Source organism: Ascidiella aspersa, chromosome 6, assembly GCF_963924565.1.
Source record: "Ascidiella aspersa chromosome 6, kaAscAspe10.2, whole genome shotgun sequence".
NCBI classification, from domain to species: domain Eukaryota; kingdom Metazoa; phylum Chordata; class Ascidiacea; order Phlebobranchia; family Ascidiidae; genus Ascidiella; species Ascidiella aspersa.
In genome coordinates this window covers 20,657,735-20,681,739 of record NC_139452.1, presented here as the reverse complement: position 1 = coordinate 20,681,739, position 24,005 = coordinate 20,657,735, and the positions used below count along the sequence as shown (strand labels likewise).

The 24,005-nt window shown below is 37.7% G+C and overlaps 1 protein-coding gene across 1 annotated transcript; it reads right to left on the bottom strand.

The window, feature by feature from the left end:
* Window positions 1-4,148: 4,148 nt before the first annotated feature.
* Window positions 4,149-23,921, bottom strand: LOC146140690 (fibrillin-1-like). Its single transcript, XM_083391981.1, has 59 exons — window positions 23,638-23,921; window positions 22,884-22,981; window positions 22,713-22,817; window positions 22,546-22,641; window positions 22,373-22,468; window positions 22,120-22,305; window positions 21,921-22,046; window positions 21,716-21,835; window positions 21,469-21,642; window positions 21,227-21,397; window positions 21,020-21,163; window positions 20,837-20,959; window positions 20,106-20,231; window positions 19,919-20,019; window positions 19,705-19,849; window positions 19,481-19,642; window positions 18,630-18,791; window positions 18,440-18,553; window positions 18,246-18,365; window positions 18,016-18,165; window positions 17,665-17,841; window positions 17,142-17,336; window positions 16,924-17,071; window positions 16,758-16,858; window positions 16,559-16,681; window positions 16,342-16,470; window positions 16,142-16,264; window positions 15,858-15,972; window positions 15,586-15,722; window positions 15,392-15,514; window positions 14,384-14,506; window positions 14,056-14,184; window positions 13,722-13,809; window positions 13,481-13,638; window positions 13,134-13,297; window positions 12,784-12,973; window positions 12,567-12,692; window positions 12,309-12,445; window positions 12,043-12,226; window positions 11,769-11,894; window positions 11,579-11,701; window positions 11,380-11,496; window positions 11,147-11,269; window positions 10,947-11,069; window positions 10,754-10,876; window positions 10,366-10,578; window positions 9,944-10,066; window positions 9,731-9,850; window positions 8,195-8,320; window positions 7,857-7,991; window positions 7,666-7,788; window positions 7,447-7,599; window positions 7,194-7,373; window positions 6,907-7,029; window positions 6,731-6,831; window positions 6,049-6,190; window positions 5,662-5,866; window positions 5,426-5,566; window positions 4,149-5,302 (listed from the first exon to the last, which is right to left on the bottom strand). The coding sequence occupies exons 1-59, from the start codon at window positions 23,805-23,807 to the stop codon at window positions 4,681-4,683; spliced, it is 8,601 nt and encodes a 2,866-aa protein (XP_083248107.1). The 5' UTR covers window positions 23,808-23,921; the 3' UTR covers window positions 4,149-4,680.
* Window positions 23,922-24,005: the final 84 nt, after the last annotated feature.

The window sequence follows — 24,005 nt, the reverse complement described above, 5'->3', positions numbered from 1 at the left end:
ATAGCAGCTAGCTAAAATTTTGTAAACGGTCATCCAAACGCAAACAATTTTGCGTTGAGGTCGCTAAAAATAGAACAGACGTTACCAAACATAGGACTGGCGATCGCGGGAGGGTTATAAAAATATAAAATTTGTAATGACCTTAGTTAAATTAGGTTAAAATTATTACCAAAAAAGCTATTTTGAGCTTTATGAATTAGTTGTTTATTTCAAAATTACTGTAGGCCTACATTAATTTTTGGTTGCACCCGATAAACAGCTTCGTTAAAGTATTAATAGCATTACCGAAAGAATGCTGCTGGCCGGAAGATATAAACCGGTGTGTTGTAGTTAGGTGACCGCTGAAATAGAAAAAATGTATAATTTGGAAGCCTGTGATTTTTTAGGAATTGTATAAATGGAAATTTAGTTATTAATAAAAGCATAAGGCATATTTGGCCCTAACTTAGTAAACATATTCACTTTCGCAGGATGCTTATCAATGATGTCACTATTATTTGAAAAAGTAAGAATTTTAAACCTGAAAAATATGCTGGATTCAGCAATTAAGTGACAAAGTGAGGCGTTGTGGTGAAATTGCTTAACGTATAAATTTTTAGCCTGACATGACCCAAATCGCCGCGCTTCCAAACTTGATGACTTAAAATGTTATATATGCTTTGCTGGCATTGTGTATTCAACGGCAATTATACCTCGTCTTACTAAGAGGCGGACGTAGGACACGTATTGGGGATATTGCCAAAAACAAATCCGGCGCGACAAGTACGCCAAGGTTATTTCTGCAACCGGTTCGCTGAATTCAAACAGTGATTCGGTTAAATACGAGGGTTGTGTTTTTCTGGCCACCCTACGCGGTCAGGCCAACTTCAAGAAATCACAGTTATAATCAAAGAACACGAAACAGCAACCCGACAAGTCTTAAAATTTGAGCTCCATAAATACAAACACAAAATCACTCTCGTGCAATAAACGAAAATACTGCACAAAATATTTATACGTGTAGATTTGAAAGAAATGAAGTTTACTTTACTTTTTTAATGAAACAATTTACACTTTTTATGTGTATACGAGCCAGATTGGAAACTTTGGATATTGCGCGGGGGAGATGTTTTGCAGCTGAAAAAATGCGCGGCTGAAAATAAAATTTCGACTTGAACTTGCGCGGCTGAAAATAAACCATCAGGCTACCGAAAGTTGTAAATTGCTAAATTATATTAAACTTACAGCGTTCATAGAATACTTTTGCGCAAATTTTGGTTGGTGTGCGGGCGCAGCTAAATATTTAAAAAGTTTGATAGTGTAGCATTTAATATGCAATATTACTCGATATTGCCTAATTTGACGTCACTATACACGTACTGTGCGTTTTTCAGCGTTTCGCAGGGGATTCTTTATGATGCATTATATTATATCCGTCTTATAGACTAGCGTTAAAAAATGTTATGCAACTTCAGTATGCGGCCCGCCAATTTTTTTGTGCTTGTTAAGTTTCATACAGAAGTTTGCGCGGCTGAAATTTTGCGCGTTTGCTCGAGTCAGATTTGCGCGGCTGAACACATTTTCTATAAAATGCGCGGCTGTGACCGCGGCTGAAAATCCCCCGCACAGGCCAAACTTTTCAACCTGGCATACGAGTTTGTTCGACAACAGCTTTTCGTATTGTTATGAAGCAATAATATATGATAGTTATTCTGAAATTGCGTTAATCAAAACCTCCTACGAAGCATCCTGTAATTTGTTTCTAAAACGTACATCTATCCCTCTTCCTAAAGCGTTGCTTCATCAGGGTGGTCTAAAGTTTAAACCAGGGGTCGGCAACCTACGGCCCGATCCGGTCCGCCTTTGGAATTCATCCGGCCCGCCGCCATAGGCGTAGCCAGGGAGGGCCTGAGGGGCCATGGCCCCCCAAACAATTTTTAAATATTTTACTCTTAATCATTTGTTTTGCAGCATTTATGAGCAGTACCACAAAAGTCGATCACAGGCATGCCACACCTTAAATTGTCATCCATTGTTACGTCACCAACGATGTAGTTAATATAACGTTTGCTATACAATAATGTAGTTTTACTACTTCATTCAGTTTTTTCTCTTTTGAGTGGTTTTTGTGTATTACGTTAGCACTCAGTCAGTTGCTGCTCGAAACGGTTTGCTCGCATTCTTATTTGTGTTCGCTACGGCAATTAATACAATGACAAAAGCTAAACAAAAAATTCCAACTTTTTGGTCCCCCCCAAAATTTCCGGCTGGCTACGCCACTGCCCGCCGCCTCTTTGACAAATTAGAGTCCGTTTCACAAACTTTTTGACTATTTTAACTACGTAAGTGTGAAAAAATTTCGCGTATCATCATTCCACGTCCGGTTTGTTTACGTTTTGATGATGTGCTTTCCCCAAGATCAGCACTTCCTTGCCGTTGCGCCGTGGAAGGCAGCCAAGTGCGTCACGGAAAACGGAAAACGCATTCGAAATATTGTACATATATTTTTTAACATATTTTTTATTTTCGGCAATGTAATAAAAACTTGCAAGAAATTGAAAAGAAATGCCGGAATACGGCATACCCCCTGGGGTAAATTTACCTCAGGTTAAGAAAGGTTGGGCTAGTTATTGTGGGCACAATGAAAACAATCGCCGTAAGCATAACCAATTATATTGATTTTTAAAATTAATATTTGCAGACTTGTTATTTAGTTTTTTACTCCTACGCTACTACAGTTAAAATACAGTATACCTATCAAATATTGGCTTGGGGTAAACTTTCTTCTGTAAAAGGGGTAATAAAAGTAGTACATCAGTAACAGTTCAAAAACTAAAAATGATACGACTTGGTGTCCGCATGAGGGGGTGTTTTTACCGGGAGGTTTCGGATTATATCGCAAAACTTTTAGTCGAAAATATTGGGTATCGCTATCGGAATAAAATGTCAAATATCGGATCGCTTGTTCTAGTTATCTAGTATATGCTAGTTAGATGCAATAAAACTGTTTACATGATTACGGAAGGGAAATTTCTGGAAAGTTATCCGCGTCTTTAGAAGTATCTCTTTTGAGAAATTGGGGTAGGACATTTAGGTTTGAGTTTGAAAGCAAATCGATTAACGTAAATTGTATTCCTGCTGCATCGTTGAAGTGTGGCTAAAGTGCTTCAAAGGATTTAGTACGCAACAGACTGGCTGCTGTTGGTGTCAATTTAGGAATAATTTTCTTCCACATTAAAATAGAATTAAATTTTAATTTTAAATAGAAATTTAATACCAACTATGCGAAGTATTCTAAAAAATCAAAGGAATGTTTCGAAGGATTTTTGAAGTGCACGACATTAGCACTTTTCAGAAAAACTTTTCGCTAATACTACACGCATCTATTAAAGCCAGTTATTTGAGTAGCCAAACTTGCAAACCTTCACGTTAGCAGGCCAACTTTTACCTGCAGCTGATAAGTCAGAATTAGGCTAAAACCTAGAAAAAAGTATGGTGATGAAATTAGCCATCCAGGGTTGGCCAACCAGTCAAAGACCAAAAGTCACATTTCCCTTTGTTTAACCGCAAAGTGTCGCACCTAACATGTGGTCAGAGAAGAATATCACGCATGCGGCTCTTTAAAGAGAAACATTGCTAGACTGTCTTAGCACATTTTATAAAATTGTTTTAGCCCAAAGGCAGCATACGAACTATCGCAACATCGAAAATAACAATTTATAAACGATGTAAAAGAGTTTTGCGCTTTGCATGAATCGATTACGTTAGTATAGCTTTTGTTTTGAGAGTAAACCCTGTTTAATCTAAAACTTTAGCCAAATAAACTGTGTGGTGTTTATAAGGCTACTTATTGACGCCACGCTTAGATGTACCTTTGTGACGTCACATTTTGATGTTACCTTGTCACGTCACGGTATGGCGTAACTATGTGACGTCACTTTATGACGCCATCTCAGAAAAAATTGTCATGCGATTAATATTTTATCACACACAAATCACGTTTTATCGAAATTTTAATATGCCACCGGCCCTTCAAAGTAATTTATAAAAGTTAACTCCACCTTTTCTCTGTAAATATTTTAAAACAAAAACTCTAGATGCGCTTCTAAAAACGTTTTACTTCACTTTCTTATAAACTTCATTCTATTAAAATATACCACAAGGTTAAATGTCGCTAAAATTGTAATGGCATCAGCAATTAACAAGAGGAACTTCCAACAAATATACCTACGACATGAAACACGAAATCACATATTTTATAAAATCCATAATGCGTGAATAATAATAATTCAGTTGGCCCAAAATACGAAAGAGTAACCAGACTTATCAATGAATCAATAACACGAAAGTAAAAGTTCATTATTAGAAGTTACGTTTGTTGGATAACCATCATGCGTTAAGTGTAGAACTGAGAGCAGGGTACATAACATATTTACAACCACAACGAGAAACACATTGGCACAATTAGCCTACAAACAAAAACATATGCTGGAATTTAAAACCAAATGATGACGAAAGATTACAAGAGTTGGTATACAAGTTACTTTTCAAAGTCTGTTATGAACACTTAGGGTTCCACTAAATAAGAACGCATAATTTTGAGCTAAAATTTACGTTTTCTCCTCGGGTTCCGAGTTAACAAAGTCAAATTACTAGTTTGTGCTGTAGTTGATAAGTGCCGTTGCTTTCAACTTTCAGACTTCAAGGATCTTCAACGTGAACTTTAATGTCGAACGTAACTTCGGATTCGATAGCTTCCTCAATGATCTCACTCTCAAGAGAGGCTTGCTTCACCTCGTCTTTGCTGAGACTGGTAGTTGCACGTAAACGAAGGTCGTAAACTCCGCTCGATATAATGACGGTGTCTTCCACATCATTCATGTGCTTGGCGAAATGAAGGAACGTGTTTCCATCTGCCGTGTGTAAACGGAATCGGTGATCTTCATTTCCACTCACAATGGAATAACGGGCATGGTTACGGAGCTGTTTCATGGACGGCTTAAGGTTAAGAAGTCGGGTGTGATGATTAAGATGATCGGTAGTTAAAAACAGCTCAATCGGGAAAGTGGTATTGACTGACGCCTTTCCGTGCAAGTCTTGCTTCTCGATGAAGCGGCCCTGTTGGCTAGCAGAACGACGATGTCTGCGCCTTGAGTCGCCGCCGGGCATACAATTGTAGCATACTGTGTCTTGTTGCTGCTTTTGCCCATAACCATGTCGAGGACGACCCATTCCATACCTAGGTGGATATTGTGGGTATTGTGGATATTGTGGGTAGCGCGGAATTTGTTGCTGGAATCCCCGTCGGCTGTTCATGCAATGTCTGTCGAAATAAATCAATAAATGTTAAAATATTACTACCGACATTACTATAAACTTCTTACACATTAAAATTTATAAACGTTTAATATGCTTTTGTACAAAACGAATAAAAACTCATAATTACCCGGATCCCAGTTTGAAAAATCCATTTGGACAAGAACATGAGAATCCCCTATAGGTGTTTCTGCAGCCGAAGTTGCAACTGCCTCCTCCCATCTGGCACTCGTCTATGTCAGCACATCCTCCATGGACTTTCGTCAGGCCCCTAAATAATTAAATGTTAGAGTTTTTTCCATCAACAATAACTAGAACGAACGAGAAACCACAAAATCACGTTTGGTCATTTAGTTATGTACCAACCTGCCGCATCCACATTGGAATCCACCATTGGTGTTTTTGCAGTTTTGTCCGTGACCACAAGGGCTGTGCACACATTCATTAACATCCCTGCATCCTTGTCCGTACAACGTCGAAGAAAATCCAGAGGAACACGGACATCTAAAGGATCCAGGAGTGTTGTCACAGTTCATGCACGCGCCGTTCCCCATGCTACATTCATCAACATCTGCAAAAACACGTCCATAAATTAATTATTTTAATTTATAACTAAGTTAAACAGGCTTACTTGACTGACATACTAGACAAAATAATCTTACGAAAAAACTTAAATATTAGCTCGGCATCACACTATTTAAAAAAATTCTTACTAGCCAATCTCAATCTCTTGTTAGAAACAAAGTTACATACCAACACAGGTTTGATCAGGTCCCTTTCTAAATCCACGAGGGCAGTCGCAATGGTAAGTTCCAAGCTCATTTCTGCACATTCCATGTGAACCACAGATGGCAGGATCGTCCACACACTCGTTCTTATCCACACATTGCGCACCCTTCAGGCAAACAAATACTTGTGTTTTATTTAAGTTTGGTTATAATCTAAAGTTCGTATACCCAGTGTTGAAAACAAATCAGTTCAAAATAATATGTGTCTCAGTTTTAACATATAACAAGTCTTAGTCCAAGTATTTAATTACCAATATTTATAATCCCCACTCCTGGTCATTTCCAGATTTTCGCATTAGTTACGTGTACCCAATTCAAGTCATTTAAACGAAGTAACAGCAATTAAGAAGCACCAGGCCAAGTTTGTATTAAACTGGTAAATACTTTACTATCTGCTTGGCAAAATTTGTCTATCAGTCGGTATGTTTGCGCGTCGCAAAATAATAACAGGCCAGGAAATAGCTTGTTGTAATTGTGTCACGACGAAAGGTTTTCTTCAGTCGATTGTCGTTAAATCAATAAAAAAGAAAAAAAGGGGGTGCTTTATTGTTACATGTTACACTTTCACAACCTTTTTGAAAACGAGGCTTTCGCCAACCTAATTGCACAGGGTTGTCATAAAATAATAAGTGATGTTGATTGCATACCTCTTTTACGAATCCTCGAGGGCATCCGCATTTGAAAGCACCCACTGTGTTCATGCATAAGTATTGACAATTGTGTCGTTTCGTTGCACACTCGTCAACATCTGGTAAATAACATATTTTGTTAAATAATACAGAACCAAAAAAACATTGTAATTTAATAATAATGTTATACTTACCAACGCATGACCTGCTATCACTATCAACTTGATAACCTTTGGGGCAAACGCACTCATAACTTCCAACTGTATTGCGACAGTCAAAACTGCACGGCGATGGTGTTTCGAGGCATTCATTGATATCTGTACCCGCGAAAATAGACAAAAAAGTAATTGACAATACATGGTAAGCATTTACAAAAATTGAAAGTCGGGAAAATAAGATAAATAAGACATTTAGATTATCATTTTATCCCAACGATTATGTATGAAAGTTTTAGCTGTATTATTTTAGCGTTGTACTGTACCGAGGCAAACTTGTTTTGATTTGGCAGGCTCGAAACCATGATCACATGCGCAGCGGAAACTTCCAAGGGTGTTAATACAAGTTCCATGGGCGCACAGACCTGGTAGCACTCGACAATCATCAATGTCATTACCGTTCAGTTGAAATCCTGGCCCGTGAGGACAGAGTTGTAGGAACGGACCTGTTTACAAAAAACGTTTTACATAGATGCACTAACCCCCTGGATATTTGTATTACAAAGAGTAATAACAAACCTGTGCCGTAAGCAGGACATTCTTCACAGTTATCGCCCCAGCCCTTTCCTTTACCACAGCAGCACTCGGCCTTAGTAAATGGAAGTCCTGTTGTGGAAGTGACTTCGCACATTCGCTGGTGAACGGCAACGTAACAAGGACCTTGCCTTGTGTCTGTGAAAAAAAAACGGTTATTCATAATATTCATAAAACATAGTCTAAAATCACAGTATATCTAACCTAGACACAACTGATGCTCGGCATCGTATACATATCCTTCGTTACACTGGCAATTATATGTCCCTTCCTCGTTGACGCAAACACCATTTGCGCACACTCTGATTTGGTCGCACTCATTTATGTCTGAAAAAATTGCAATATATGAGTGATGAAGAGCAACACAAAATTATCCGTCATTAGACGATACGCACCAACGCAGATATCGGATGTTCCAATTCGTCTGTAGCCAGCAGGGCAGGTACACATGTAGTGACCAATGATATTTTTGCAAGTCATACCCTTGGCCGTACAACCATTCAAAAGGTCTGAAGCGCATTCATCAACATCTAAAGATCAATAAAGCTCCGCGTTAAAATGGAAAAACTAATAAAATTCTGAAATGATTTTTTAAGCAATAAAGGTATGTGTACATTTAGCCACAGTGAGAGTAGCCCAACTCAAACGAGGGCATAAAGTAACGATTATCATATGAGCGAAATATCATCGAATCGTATATCGAACGACGCCTAAAACCAGGGCGTTAACTAACCTTCGCACATCTTCTTATCACTTCGAACTTTGAATCCCGTAGGACAATCGCAGTGGAAGTCTCCATCGGTGTTCTCACATCGGAAAGCACACTGGTTCAAACCGGGGTCTTTACATTCGTCAACGTCTAAATTTGGGATATATGTTTTGTAAAATGTTCACGGACTTTATACACACAATTTAATAAGTATTTCTATAGTCTTTTGGTGGCTATTTAAGATGAGCTGCATATTGTCAGTAGTCTTTCCTAGCAGCGTTTGTATATGCAAAATTTAATGTGGTATCAAAATAAAATTTCCTTTTTCATTCAAATGAAACCAAGAACTTAAAGATAGCGGCTATAAAGCTTATACAGGTTTAGTTATAACGTTTTTTTATGTTGTTTGTTTTTCAAGTATAACGTTTCTTAAATCAAACATTTTGTTTCCTAATTTTCAATTTGCTCTTCTAATTTTACATAATAATCCACTAAAATTCGTTCAAATATTCTAGCAATATTAACAAAAACCTCGGTAAAATTTCGATTTGATTCTCTCAGAAATCATTCTCTAACTATGTATTTAGCTGTTGGCACACAACAAATTGAACAATTTTAAGTTAAAACTGCAAGCAGGAAATACTTACACAAAAATATATAATTTATTGCTATTGGGATGCCAATAGCACAACTATAAAAGCCACAACATGTGTCCTAGACAATATTAATGTGCCTATTTCTAAAAAAACGTGCTTATTTTTCAGTTTTGTGCTTGCTTTTGTTTTATTTTGTTACGAAGAATGTTTTTCCAAATTAGAAAACTTTAACTGAGGAGTAAAAAACTTAATTAAACATTCATCCAAATAATTAATTATTTTTTCTTTCACCGGATTATTGAAACAATGTATTCTACAATTAATAACGGTGACTTTATTGTTATCTCGAAAAAGTAAATTAGAGCTGTATAGATTTAATAACTACGAGAAGTAAAACTTATTTTTGTTATTGGTATTCTTTGGCCGATTATTTCAGGCAAAATGCGCCATATATAGTAGTATATAGCATGTTGTGCAGTGTGGTATCACAAACTCTTTTAAAAAAAATTTCTAACAAAATTTAACTATTTTGAACGATATTCGTTTTGTGTGTCCAATGCGCCACGTTTTATTTATATAGAAAGTTTTGCCAATTTAAACCAAATACGCGTCTTTTTTGCGCTTCGTGGATAATAATGTATTTGAATTGCTTATTAGCCCACGATTTCGTTCGAGAACAACAGGTGTTAAACGGAATGGTATGACAAAACTTTGTATCCTCAATCCGTCCCAGGTCCTCACAGAACAGCGTACTTGATATTTCGGCCTAACAGTGGTAACGCCGACTATACATCTAATTGTTTTTAATTTGTTTCAAACTTCGTTAAAAGCGACGTAAGAATACAGTGTGGAACACACCATCAAGAACCTTAAATTTTAAATCAGACAAAAAGTTGTGAAACGCACACTACGTAGGCCTACAAATATTTTTTTCAATCTGCTATTAAACATTGAGCGTATTTACCAAGGCAAGTCATCGCTGGTCCATTGTAATAACCTTTGTCACATTTACATTCAAACATCCCCTCCGTGTTTTCGCAAGTTCCGTGCAGACATGGATTTCCGGTTTCACATTCGTTAATGTCTGAGAAAGTTTAAGAGGTTTTGTTGTTAGTAATGTTAATATTTTATCCAACAGTATAGAATAGTACACTATTCTGTTATACATCATACTCACCAACACAACGAACGTTGCTTGAATCCAACTCAAAGCCCCTTCTGCAGATGCATTTGAAGCTACCAGCTTGGTTGACACACCTTGCGTTTATGCATGGATCGTTCGCAACGCATTCATTAATATCTAAAGCAACGGTCTTTATGATTGAAAAATAAATTGTTTTTTTTAATTTAAAAAGTTTCAAAATCTCTTTAACTGAAATTGTTTGCTAAAGTATAACTTTTTGTATAATAAAACAGCATCCATATAAAAAAAATGATCTGCGAACTTCGACAAAACAATTTCGTTAAACATGTTATGTTTTGTATAAATATATTAACAAGTTGAAACACGGTATAGTGTCCTTTAAGCAGCTACATACGAACTTTTTGAAGTGAACCACTACATACCATTCGCAATTTGAGTATTATGATGTTACTGACCTGTTCCATCAACAGTAAATCCACAGCCATTCGGACAGAGATCGATAAACTCAGTTGAGTTTATGGCAGGGCAGGCAGTACACAGCTCATCAGAGCCCCAGCCTCCACCAGTGCATCGGCAGCAACACTGGCTAAATGTGATCAAGTTTCGTCCAGGAACGGAACATTCTCCAGCAAGATTGACGACATCAAAGCATTCCTCCTCACGCATATCTGAGAGATAAAACACATATGATACTAGTCATGTCTACTTCGAAATAATGTATTTTTTACAAAAACAAAGAAAAAATACTAATAAAGATTTTAGTCGATTTACGTGTGATGGAGCCAAGTGTTCGGTAAACACCTAAGCATATGTTATTTTAGTAGTACCACATAAGTGACGCACCTTGACAGAGCTTTCCATTCAGGCTGAGTATGAAGTTTTCCGGACAAATGCAATTGTAACTGCCCTGTGTGTTTTCACAACGTCCGTACTTGCACATATCTTCCAAATCGCACTCATTTATGTCTAAAATGTTTTATTAAGTCAGTCACGTTTGACACACTTTTAAAAAATATTTTGCCGAAATAAAATGCACCTTGACAAGAGTTGCCATCGGGGCTGTCAAAGCCGTCAGGGCAATAACATTTAAATGTGCCGTCCATGTTTTGGCAAGTACCCACGCCGCAGATGGTCGGTTGCTGCTGACATTCGTTTGTGTCTATATTAAGACAAAACAACCTTGATTCACTGGTACCATTAAAACAATTCAAACAATTACAACGCCAAATAACCAACCGATACATATCCTGCCATCCGGAGTGACGGTGTAGCCAGGGCTACAGCGACACGCGAAGTCGCCAGGAAGGTTATCGCACTCGCCATTTCTGCATTGATCTTCATCCAAACACTCGTTGATGTCTGTACCAGAAAAACCACAAGGTTACGCACGCGAACAGGAAAAAAGTTTTTATCAACTCTAGGCCAACTGCTCAGAAAAGTGATTTCATTTAATTTATCCGGTCATGTACCAACGCAGTCGGCGTTTTCTGAAAGTAGGAAACCATTGTCGCAGCGGCAAGAATAGCTTCCAATCACATTCGAACAACGTCCACGACCGCATGGATCGCGCTCGCACTCGTTCACATCTGTAATTAAACACAAAACATTAAAATGTGAACGACCTAAACATAGATTCATAAGGTTAATTAAACGGCATAGCAAACAAACCTTCGCAGGCTTTATCGTCGTTGACTGGTTGGAAACCTTGATTGCAATCACAAATAAAACCTCCATAAGTGTTTGTGCAACCCCCGTTGGCACAAACGCCTGGCAAGAGGCAATCATCGATATCTAAAAGAATGTTAGACGTGTAAGAAAGGACAAAACATCCATATAAAACAAAAGTGGTATTTCTCACCATCGCAGGAGTCAGTTGCTTCATTAAATCGAAAACCTTGCTTGCAAGCACACACATAAGACCCTGGTGTATTCGTGCACTCAGCGTTCTCAAAGCAAAGGTCTTCGTCAAGACACTCATCATCATCTGTTACCAAAAAAGGCGGATCATGAGCCCAACAGGATATGTTTCGCCAGGAGCGCGAATAGTTGTTACTTATATGTTAACAAGATAAGTGAACAGATATGTACTTCAAATTATATTTTCTTATAGTCTGTCTAAAATGTTTAATTACCTTCACAAATAATCAAATCCTCGTTATAGTGATAGCCCTTTCTGCATTCACACCTGTACCCATCATCTGTTTGAATACAGACTCCGTCGCGGCACACTGGGGTATTACAGATTCCTTCGGGAGTTGTGGGCTCCTCTGTGCCACACAGTTCAAGGAACTCAGGTGTTCGTGGCGATGGACAAGCCTAAAAACATGGCGAACTAGTATAGTGGAATTTTCGCAGATTGCGCGAAACAATGCTTTCCAAAAACAAGCTATACATTTACCTCACAAGGATTATTCCATCCGCGACCGATGTTATGAATACAGCAACACGTTTTCTTTGTTGTTTCGAAAGTAAGCTCGCTGCTACATTCATCGGATGTGGCGTTGTAATATCTGTGACAAGCGGCTTCTCGTATGTCTGTAGAAAGGTTACTTGGTATTATTACAAAATGTTTGTTAATAGCTTTGTTGTAAAATAGTTACGGACAAGCTTCATTTTTAGTGAAAACATGCGTCGTGAAAAGGCTGGAAAAGTTTACCTTCACATTTGCGCCCTCCTTGTATGGATTTGTATCCTTCGGGACAAACGCAGTTGTAGCCACCTACTTCGTTATTGCACTTTCCGGTGCCACAGACGTCTGGATCCTCAATGCATTCATTAACATCTGATAAAAGGTAAGATAGGCATCAGTCTAGAACTGCAATTACCTACTTGACTTTTAGAATTGCCTCACAAACAACCAATTGCCTGCCTACCTTCGCAGACTCGAGACGATGTATTGAGCACGAAGCCAAAGCTACATACGCACTGGAATGAGCCAAACACGTTGATGCATTGTCCGCCCTGGCACAAACCGGGCAACCGCACACATTCGTTGATGTCCTCCAACAGAACGGTAATTGGGTTTGGCACAAAACCAAATCCACCAGGACAAAGCATTTCGTACTGCAATAAAAAAAACATGTTTTTCATTTTTGTGGGATTAATTTTTAATTTCAACAAACCATAAAAGAATAAACAAACATTCGTGTTAGATATGCACGTTAAAAACAATATATTTTGTAGTTTTAAACTTTTAAACACGGGTTGTTTTATGTTAATTTACCTCCGGTGTGTCTGGTTGTGGGCAAACCTCGCACGGGTTGCCCCAGCCTGAAGCGTTTGAACAGCAGCAGTGAGATTTGGTTAGTTGAACACCAATCGCGTTAGTACATATGGGGGCATTGTCATCTCCTTCTTTGTTCCAGAAACAGTCACCAACACGATTGTCTAAAAAAAACGTTTAAAACAACACTCACTTTCAACACGGTGCCGTTTTACTTGTCGAGTGTAACTTTTAAAGAAAATGACAATTGGCATAAACGTGTAATGTCGTGTGTGAACACTTTAAGTGCATTATATTCATAGCGTTAAACTGATGCGTATATCTACCAAAAAAGTCGCTAAACCTACCAACACAGCCGACGTGGGTCGGGTTTGGTTCGAAACCTTCTGGGCACTGACACTCATAATTTCCGGGTGAATTGACACAGATTCCGTTAATACAATTTGCAACTTCTTCGCATTCATTCACATCGGTGCAATTTGCGCCCTGTTCGTCTTTTTCAAATCTGTAAAACACAATATGGTAACCCTCAAAGGAAAGCAAAAGCTGTGGGCAACACACTAAAACTGATTTTTTATAACTACCTACCCCTTCAAGCACACACAACGGAAATTTCCTGGGACGTTGTGACATCTTCCGTTAACACAAACATGTTCGATAGCACACTCATCGATATCTATACAAAAAGGTTTTAATTAATAAAATATCCATGTCCAACGAATATGCTGTCGCTACAAGGCGTTGTTTCAATAGTAGAATTGCTCGGCCGATAAGATTTTATTAAAGTGCCAATGTTTCGATTACCTATTCGGGCAATCTTCTTCAGGGCAATATAATTGCAACTAGAGGCGAAAAAAATATATATAATAGACAAACAATAAAAAAATCCATGTCCAACATTTAGTATTAGGATTTTTCCCACCTTTACAGGCTTTAAGGTCTTCTGTCGGGTCAAATCCCATTGAACATTGACACTGAAAGCTTCCATCCACATTCACACATTCCCCAAACGGCCCACATAACGCCTCGTCCTCGATGCAGTCGTCGTTATCTAAGATGTTTTATTAATTTTTGTAAGAAAGACAGGTTTGAGACATTGATGGAAAACGGTTTCGTACATCTTTTATAAAAACATGTTACGACGAAGGATAACATAAAAAAACTACTCAACGAACACTGAAATGCTACAACTGTATACGATTAGTTTTCGAATTAGCACAAAAAACAATTTGATGACGGATAACACTCACCAGAACAAGAGAAGCCATCTCCGTGGTAGCCAATGTCACAGTCGCATGTGTAAGTTCCCAATTTATTCCGGCAAATCGCGTGCTCGTGACAAAGATGAGTGCCGAGTTCACATTCGTTGTCATCTACGTAGCATTTCATTTTAATGTATTTACATCATAGCAATAATATAATGTGATTCTCAAATGACTTAAACCGTTTTTTATTTCCGCATAAGAGTGCTAGCTTTAACAAAGTTTAACGTTTCCAGTATTCTCAAAACATTTACTATAGCTCCATTAAAAATATATATTTTTTTGTTTATTTAATCTGTAAAACTGTAGGGTTTGAGAGGAAAAACCCAACATGTTAGGTAATAATGTTGCTCTCTCTAAAACAATATTTATTTAGTCAGAAATCAATTTAAAAGTTCCCAAATAATAATTTTAGGGTTCTCTTTTAAACTTTTATCACAATTTATAAAAAGTTTTCTAGCAGAGGGCTATTGGATACAGTAGCGGGCACAACACAACTTGAAGCTTGGTCAGCTAGAAATAAATTTATTGACTCTACGAGCATGCTTTATTCCTACGGCAAAAATTTGATTTAAACATGAATGGACTGTTTGTAGTAAATTGCGTGTATCCACGATCAAGGCAATTACACGTCTTATACTGAGCGTGATTCTTTTTACTTATTGACCACATGCTTTTACATTATTATAGAACATAGTACTATGGCTGTTTTATGTTAAAGATACATATAACCTATAAATGTTACTTTTGTACTACAAAAAAAAATAACGCACTTACTAGTAATGCAAAAATATTTAGTTCTTGAGTTTTACCCTTTGTAAAAGTATTACCCTTTATAATAGTAAGTTTACTTTACAAAAACACGTTGGTGTGTTTCAGAACCATATTAGGCAAAATATTCAAAATAAAGCAAAGCACTGATTACACCGGGACATAATAAAGTCAAACTTAGCGAAACTGCTTAATGCTATAAAATTGTTTCATCACAAATTGTACCGTGGCACATGAAACCATCACCGTGGAAACCATCGATACATTTGCAAGTATAAGCTCCTTCTGTGTTGTTACAATCAGCGTTAACGTGACAGTTGTGCTTCGACATCTCGCACTCATCTTCGTCTAAATACAAACAAACCGATTTATAATATCTTATTATTTGTTCGAGTCGACATCGATATAAATTCTCGTACCAACACATATCATTTGACCCTGTGGCACGCAGTAACCCTCATCGCACTGACAAGTGTAGGAACCTCGAGTGTTGTGGCATCTTCCGTGCATACACGCGTTGGGGTTCATCGCACACTCATCGATGTCTTCGCAGAATCTAAAGCAAATCATTAATTACAGTTTGAACAACGAGCGCAAAATTTGTCGACCAACATCCTATAACTACAAAACAGTCATAATAATTGTCACATTAAACGGAGTACAAATGGAAAGAAAAACTTGAACTGCTTACTGCAAATCCTGTGTTGCCATGTATCCGTCGAAACAAACACATCTAAAGGCACCGTTGGTGTTTTCACAAGTTCCACCGCCGCAGCGATTTGTTTGTTCCCTACACTCGTCCTTATCTAAATTTAACAAAATGTTAAAATAAAAACTGTTAAACGCATAGACAATTTGTAACGACAGAAATATTCCAGGACTCAAGTGTATAAAAATAGTTAAAGCCATTTATAGCCAAGTCACAAAATGTAGGGATAAACTTGTGAATAAAAAAAAAATTTTACTAATAAATACCTGCGCATGTATGCCTGTCAAAAGTAAGAACAAATCCTTCCTCGCAAGTGCACTCATAAGAACCAATTGTGTTGAAACAGCCCATGTGACAACCTCCATCGTTCTGTTCGCATTCGTTTACATCTAAAAGGAAATGGTAAAAGTTAGATTTCGCGATTTCCCGTTGCGTCAATAAATAAACAATCCACGTATATTCTTACCAACGCAATCTCGGGCATCGACCGTCGCCTGGTAACCGATATCGCACAAACACATGTAGTATCCCAACATGTTTTCGCAACGACCGTTAGGTTCACAAAGATCAGGCCTGAGAGCACATTCGTCGACATCTAAAAAAATAATGTCATAGGTTATATTTATAAAATAATGGTTACTCCTAATCATAAATTTAACTGAAATATAACGCAATCCACTCACCAACACATGTAAGTCCATCAGCGCTTAACGACCTTCCAGCAGGACAAGTACATTTGTAGCTACCTTCTGTGTTCATGCAAGAGCCCCCGGTGCAATAACCCGCCTTTGAGCACTCGTCAATATCTGAAACGTTCAATATAAAGGTTGTAAACATGTATCTATTTCATTTTTAAATGCATGAATTTTGATAGTAACGAACCTACGCATATGTTGTTAGTTGATGGCTCATAACCTACGTCGCAGATGCATTGGAATGCGCCGTCAAGGTTCTCACATAATCCGTTAAGACAAAGACCAGGACTAAACAAAAAACAAAATTAAAATAATATAAGTCCAAATAGTATGACGAAAAACGAATAATTTACCTAATGACGCATTCATTAATATCAGAGCAGTTCCTTCCGCTTTCATCCAAAGAAAATCCTCGTTCACAGATACATGTAAAACTGTTGTCCGTGTTTGTGCACAGGCCGTTTACACACAGGTTCGGGAAATCTATGCATTCGTTGGTTCCTGGACAATAGTCAAAATTATAGTTTTGAACAAATAATTAGTTTCAAATGAAATAGTAAAATGCCCATACTTATAGTAAGCGGTCCATTCTGGCACAGTTTTACATATTCTTCAGTGCCTTGTAGAGGACATACTTCACAGTCATCTCCCCAACCCAGTCCTACTGCACAGCAGCATGAGCTTTTCTTTAGCAGTTTGGACTCGGATGTATCTTGACAAACTCCTTCGTCGGTTATCGTCAAGTAACAAAGACCAACGCGCAGATCTGTTATCAATAGTCAAGGCGTCAAGAATTGTAGTAAAATGCCTAGTGGGAAACAAATCTGTTTCTCCGAAACAAGACTGCAAAATACCAGCGATAAATAAATTCATTGTTGTTTGAAGCTGGTCATAGTCGATATATTTAAAACAAAACTTTTTCTTGTAACTTAAAAGGTTACTTACTGCAAATTTAATAGCACTATGGCGACAAATAAAAATATTTTAACGAAGCCAGTATCAGAACACTTTACTCTTTTTATGAAGTTGAGCATCAAAAAGATTTTTCTATACCTACTCATAACGAAAGTAAATGCTTTAAAAAGTAAGCATACCCAGACATGTCGTTCCTTCTGCATTGAGTGTAAGGCCGGGTTTACACACACACCGGAATGACCCAATAGTGTTAATGCATTCTGCATCAGGATCGCATACGCCGTATTTGCATTCATCGATGTCCACACATTGGTCGCTTTTGATTTCAAGCATGTAGCCAGACGTACATTTGAATTCTACCAGACAACAATTGTAAAAATTCGGTAACGCAGCGTAGAAAACACAGGCGATTCGGCATCTTATAACGTGTTGCTATATAGCTCATCGGAATTTTGTTTCGCATAAAATATTGTTAGGACAAAACTAATAGTGACAATTATTTTAAAATTAGGCTTCAAAAATATTTATACCTAATGTGTCGCAGTCAATGCATGACGTTCCAAAACCCCAGGCTTCGCCGACAGAGTTACAACACTGTTCAGCAGTGATTAGTGTATCTCCAACGCTTCCTTGACATTGACCATCATTGAAATTTCGCCAGCATCTACCGAGTCGTGCGTCTACGACAATACAAGCAAATTGTTATCACACAAAACTTTTAACATCCTATAAACTGACAATGAAGTATCTTTTTATTTACCGTAGCAGATGTGTTGCGTAGCATCAAGGATGGCGCCTTCTTCACAGACACAACGGTATGTACCAGGTTCGTTTCTACAACGAGCGTTAGTGCAAGGATTAGACAAACATTCATCAACATCTAAAGAGTGGAAACAATTTTGTCAACTAGACTAATCGTTATAAGCGACAGTCAATTGGCATTTTTTCTCAAACCTTCGCAGACATCACCGCGGAGCAAAAATCCAACGTTACAAGTACATGAGTATGAGCCTGGAGTATTTCTGCAAACGCCGTTGCTGCACAAGTTTTGGGTACATTCATCGAAATCTGTATCAACGATCGAATTTTGAAAATTTAGTCAAATGTAATTTTTCAGAAATTCAATAGAAAATAGCTTGCATACCAATACAAGATTGTTGATCGTCTGCCACTAAAAATCCTGTGTCACACTCGCACCTAAACAAATTGTTTCCCATGTTGATGCAATGTCCGTTGTTACATGGATTCTCCATGAGCTCACATTTGTTACGCACTCGGAAGTTGGAGCACAGTACAGCATAATCAGCTAAATACAAATAGAAAATGGTTGACATACATGTATTAAATTTGGTTCGAATGTGTGATTTTTTTTGTTTTTTGAAAATTTTAAATTTATACTTAAACCAGGATTTACAATATCTTTAAAATAAAAGTATAGTAATTCAATGTAAGAAGGGCCATATATAGTGGTGGCGAACTCTGGGTTTCAAACGATTTGCGCTTAAAAGCCCTTAAATTAAAATAAAACAAAGGCCAAAAAATGTGCCCTACCATTTACAGATCTTCGTTGAGTACTGCAATGTTACTAATATATTTATTTTACCATAATAACCAATCCACTAAATTAGTTATTTTTAGGTTTTCATAATCAGCCGTTGCTCGGTATTGATGGACATAACTGTCAGTTGTCCCTACAAACAGAGCTGCCCAGAACGGACAATACTGACATGAATCTCAGGCTTAGGAAGTTAATACTATCAAAGCAAATCGATGTCTTACAAAAATAGTATAAAACCTTTTGTACGTATTTGTAAATCACTGCGCCCATATTTTCTTACCATTGGTACAAATTGGAATTTTAACTTTTAATACATAACGTTTTTACGTTAAACTAAAATGCCATTCTCTCCGAAGAGACCAGTCACAAAAAAAACAGCATTTTAACCTTATTTGAGGTGTTTTGTAAAACAGAAATGATGATCATATTTCGCATACCATCTCCTAGCTCAGCACACGGCTCACAGTCGTCGCCCCAAGCACTTGAAGCTCCAGGTACAGAACAGCAACAATCGGCACGGGTTGTAGATAAATGAAGTGCGTTATGTGGCCGACATTGTCCGTTGCGAACGTTTCTAAAGCACTGTCCCTCCGTCAAGTCTGCAAAAGCGTTGTTTGTTTTGATCATCACCGAATTACATGTTAAAACTACATTTACATACCGCTAATACAGCGAGTTCCAGAATCATCGAGAACTTGGAAGCGATGACAATTGCAAGCGAAACTTCCGGCGCTGTTCACGCATTCTCCATTAATGCAAGGATTGTTGACACATTCATCGATATCGCCGCAGCTATCCCCACTTGACTGCGTTTAGTATGAGAATGTATAAATTTTAACTTAACTAAAACGGTAATGAGCACAATTACTACTCACCAAGAGCCGATAGCCGTCATGGCAAACGCATTTAAATCTACCATCCATGTTCACACACTGTCCATTGAGGCACATATTTGTGTCCTCGCACTCATTTTTGTCTAACGAAATTAGAAAAATAAAAACATTTAGTTAAGACACAATTCAATGAATAATAAAAAAACTAATGATGTCGCGTACAACATACCCAAGCATTCTTTTTCGTCCAGAGATAGATAATAACCAGGATGACACAAGCAACGGAACTGACCCATTGTATTTAAACAACGTCCATGCTCACAAAGTCCCTCTGTATCTTCACACTCGTTGATGTCTATAATAAACAGATATAATAGATTAGTCAGTTGAATCAACACGATTTTGGTTCAACAGCTTGATTACACCGGCAGTTTAAACGCAATTTCCCATCATTGAGAAACGGCCTCCAAAAACAACAGGTTGTTATTACGCGGTTCTAGTTCGTGATGGTTTACTCGGGCTTAAAATATATAATCGTGACGGATTTCTTAACTTAAGGGTGTGTCCTTTATTTTGAAAGCAGGTCCCTGATATAATGACTGTGCCTATTCATAAGGGTAAATTTTGAAAAAATATAACGCAACGCGTCGTCAGCAAGATAATAAAAAACATTATTATTACGTGATATGGGTAATTATGTGGGGATTTGTAATACCAAATTACTACGATTTAACAGCAACGCAAAAATGTAGTGTACCGGTATATTATTTTAGGTTAAACCTAATAATGTGTTTATTACAAATTATAAGAAATTAATTCAAACATATTTATTAGACTTCAACAACAAATGCCTTGTCTTCTGAGCATATGTCTATATGTAGTTTGCGTGATCAAAATTGCTTTTCAAAAATTTTAATGAGGTTTAACTTAATAGTTATTTAATTTTATTAAACATTTCACCATCGCAGTTTTGTTGGGTTGCAGACAACTTGAAGCCATCGTTGCAGTCGCAGACAAAAGATCCCCTCGTGTTAACGCAGTTTCCATTTTCACAACGATCACCTTGACTGCACTCGTCGATATCTACCAACACCAAGCAAAGTGAACAAATAACAACTTATTTTAAACAAGAGAGTGACCTACCAACGCAGGACGTCATGCTTCCTGCTTCGTTTTCAAATCCGGGGTGACAGTGACATGTGTAGGAGCCGCGAGTGTTCAGACAGGTTCCAAAATTCCCACAAATCTCCCTTACCTGTCCGTTTTCAGGACTGCACTCATTCAGATCTGTATTAAACAATATATGATGTTGTAAAGGTGTTACGCTTTTAAGGAATTGAGTAAACTTACCTTGGCATCCCTTTCCGTTGTCAGTTACGACATAACCTTCGTTGCACTCGCAATAAAAGGTGTTTTGTTCCGGTTGTTCCACGCACACACCATTTTCGCAAGCTTGTTCCTCCATCAAGCCACAAATATTCGGTTGAACGACAATGTCGCGACAGTCGCGCTCGTATTCCGCTGTTTTCAAATTAGACATTTGGTTGCGATTTAATATGGAAACAAGTTGGTAAACGTGATGTAAGACTTACGTGTTCCAATAGCAGCACACCTTTCGGGAAACTGGCCAGCAGCGGCAAAGCATTTTCCCAAGGTTTCCTGTCCAGACGGCATACAACAACATGCCGTGCGAACCACAAGGTTGCTTAAAGGACTAGCGCACATCCCAGATTCGATTGCGGTGTAACATCTTCCTGGGACGTTAGCTAATTTGGAAACATCAAAATGAATTTAGCGATAGCCTTAGCCCTATACTAAAAAAAACAGAAAGCGACTTACAAACGCAATGGCGGCCATCAGAAGACAATTGGTAATCACTGTCGCATTCACATACAAAACTACCGACGTTGTTAAGACAGTTTCCGTTCTGACAAACATTGGTTAGACATTCGTTCACATCTAAAGGAAATACATTTTGATTCGTTACAGTAAATGTGTTTAATAAAAACCTTGGTATAAGTAACAAAAATACAAAATTACTTACCCTCGCATTGATGTAAAATAGAATTATAATGGTAACCCTCCGGACAATCGCACTTAAATGATCCATCTGTGTTAATGCATTTTCCTCCACTGCATAGACCAGGCATAATCTCGCATTCGTTTATATCTATAAAAAGTTCAACCGTTATCCTTTGAGTTTACATTATTATAATCATAAACACTTTTTGTATAAAAATTACCTGTGCAGTGAGGAGGCAAACGCCCACTGGTGCAATTTCCAATTCTTGCTGGACATTCTTCGCACGGATGACCCCATCCTTCACCAACAGTGGCACAGCAGAAAAGCTTGGTGCACATTACATTGTTGATTTCATTAGTACAAGTACTGTTAGTCCTTGTAAGGAAGCACGGGCCTTTGCGATAATCTAATATAGAAACAAACAAACAATATGTTTGGCTGAACATTTGCTAAATTAATTTAAGCTGACCTACCTCTTTCGCAACGCATTCCTGTAAATCCATAAACGCAAGAACATCTTCCTGGTTGAACACATCTCCCACCGTTGAGGCATCCAGGGCCGCAAATGACTGAAACGAAAAACTAGTTTGTTAGAGTTCCGCTGCATATGGTTAAAGTTGACTGGTTTGCGACTTAGGAAACTTACCCTGATCACAATAAGGTCCGGTGTACCCGTATTCGCATTTGCATTGATTGTCAATGCAGGTGCCGCCATTGTGGCATCTTATGTTGCACTTCATACCTTTTTTGAAAACAAGTTATGTTAGACAGACGAAATTTATGTCTATACAAAACAGCTTAACGGACACCTACCACGGTCTCTCCCAGGACAATGCTTATGATAGGTACCATCAGCACAGCGACACAAGTTTGGCATTTCGCAAAAACCACCAGCACAAGCTCCCTCGTCACATTTTGCTAAAAACAACACGATTTATTGGTCTCGGGTCGTTTTACAGCATTTTAACAAGTTATTCTACTCACGCTTGGTGCATTGCTTCTCAGTTTTGTCCAAAAGCCATCCCGGACAACAATATTTTGAGTTTGATATGTGATCACCGCAAACGTGTGGACCTACCAACCTTAACAAACAACCCAATTTTTCAATTAAAAAGAGTGATATTGAATTTAAATTTCTAAAAAATGCCAAACAAGGCGCTTTATATTAAATACAAAACTAAGTTTTCAATTTTCGATATCGTTTACGGTTTGACCAACCTAAGGCTGCACATAAATGCTATAAGCGATAATTTTATCGTATGGTTAACAAATACGCATTATAAAGTGACCTAAACCGCTTACAAATCGTAATATACATATCGGCGTATCAACGTGTTTTATTATTTGAAACGTACTAAATGTTTCAAAAGGAAGTCGCGTATTTTCGCACTAAAAAAATCTTTAAAATCATACACTGACTGAAAATTTGCGTTTACAAACAATAATTACGCAGGGCATGAAATAAATATTTATATAAACTTCATAGAGGTCTATGATTTTTATAAGGTAACAGATTTATTAAATTACCTTTAAACAATAATATATTCGCCCAAGTGTAAAAACCAGCTTTTAAATTAAAAATATAGAAATACTTTCCGCCATACATTAGCCGTAGTTCAAAATTATGTTTTGGTCTTTCCTAGTTAAATGACAAAAACAAAGCCTTTCTTCACTACAGCTGCCGAGTTCATTTTTTAAATAGATACATAAAATATAACTTATTAAAAGCTAAACATACTCGATGCCCATCCGACGTATTCGATTAATTCCTCCTGGAGCCCTCATGTGATTTTGACGCCGATGAACGTCAGGGCGTTGCGGCCAAGATCGCCATTGACGGTGATGTTGCGATGCCGATAGAGTCAGCAGAACAGCAAGAGTCAGCCCGAAGAGACACGAAATACTCATTTCGAAAGCTTTACAGTTGTAGTAATTCTGTAAAGTAGCCTACCGACACAGTGCCTTGAGTTAAAACTGATTGCAATTGAAGATTACTCCACTGCTTTCAGTTTTTACTCAACTTACGCTAAAATGTAGAGAATATTTATGAAATCAAAGTAAAACAACATTCGGCTGTATGCATCCTATTGCAATAACATTTTTAGC

Excerpts from the sequence above, each read along its gene's own strand:
- LOC146140690 (XM_083391981.1), bottom strand. The coding sequence starts at position 23,807 with ATGAGTATTTCGTGTCTCTTCGGGCTGACTCTTGCTGTTCTGCTGACT. Across the intron at positions 16,471-16,558 it reads TGATGGACTTACATGTGTTG|ATGTCGACGAATGTGCTCTC; the intron begins GTGAGTGGATTG and ends TTATTTTTTTAG. Across the intron at positions 7,374-7,446 it reads ATGTCCTGCTTACGGCACAG|GTCCGTTCCTACAACTCTGT; the intron begins GTTTGTTATTAC and ends TTTTGTAAACAG.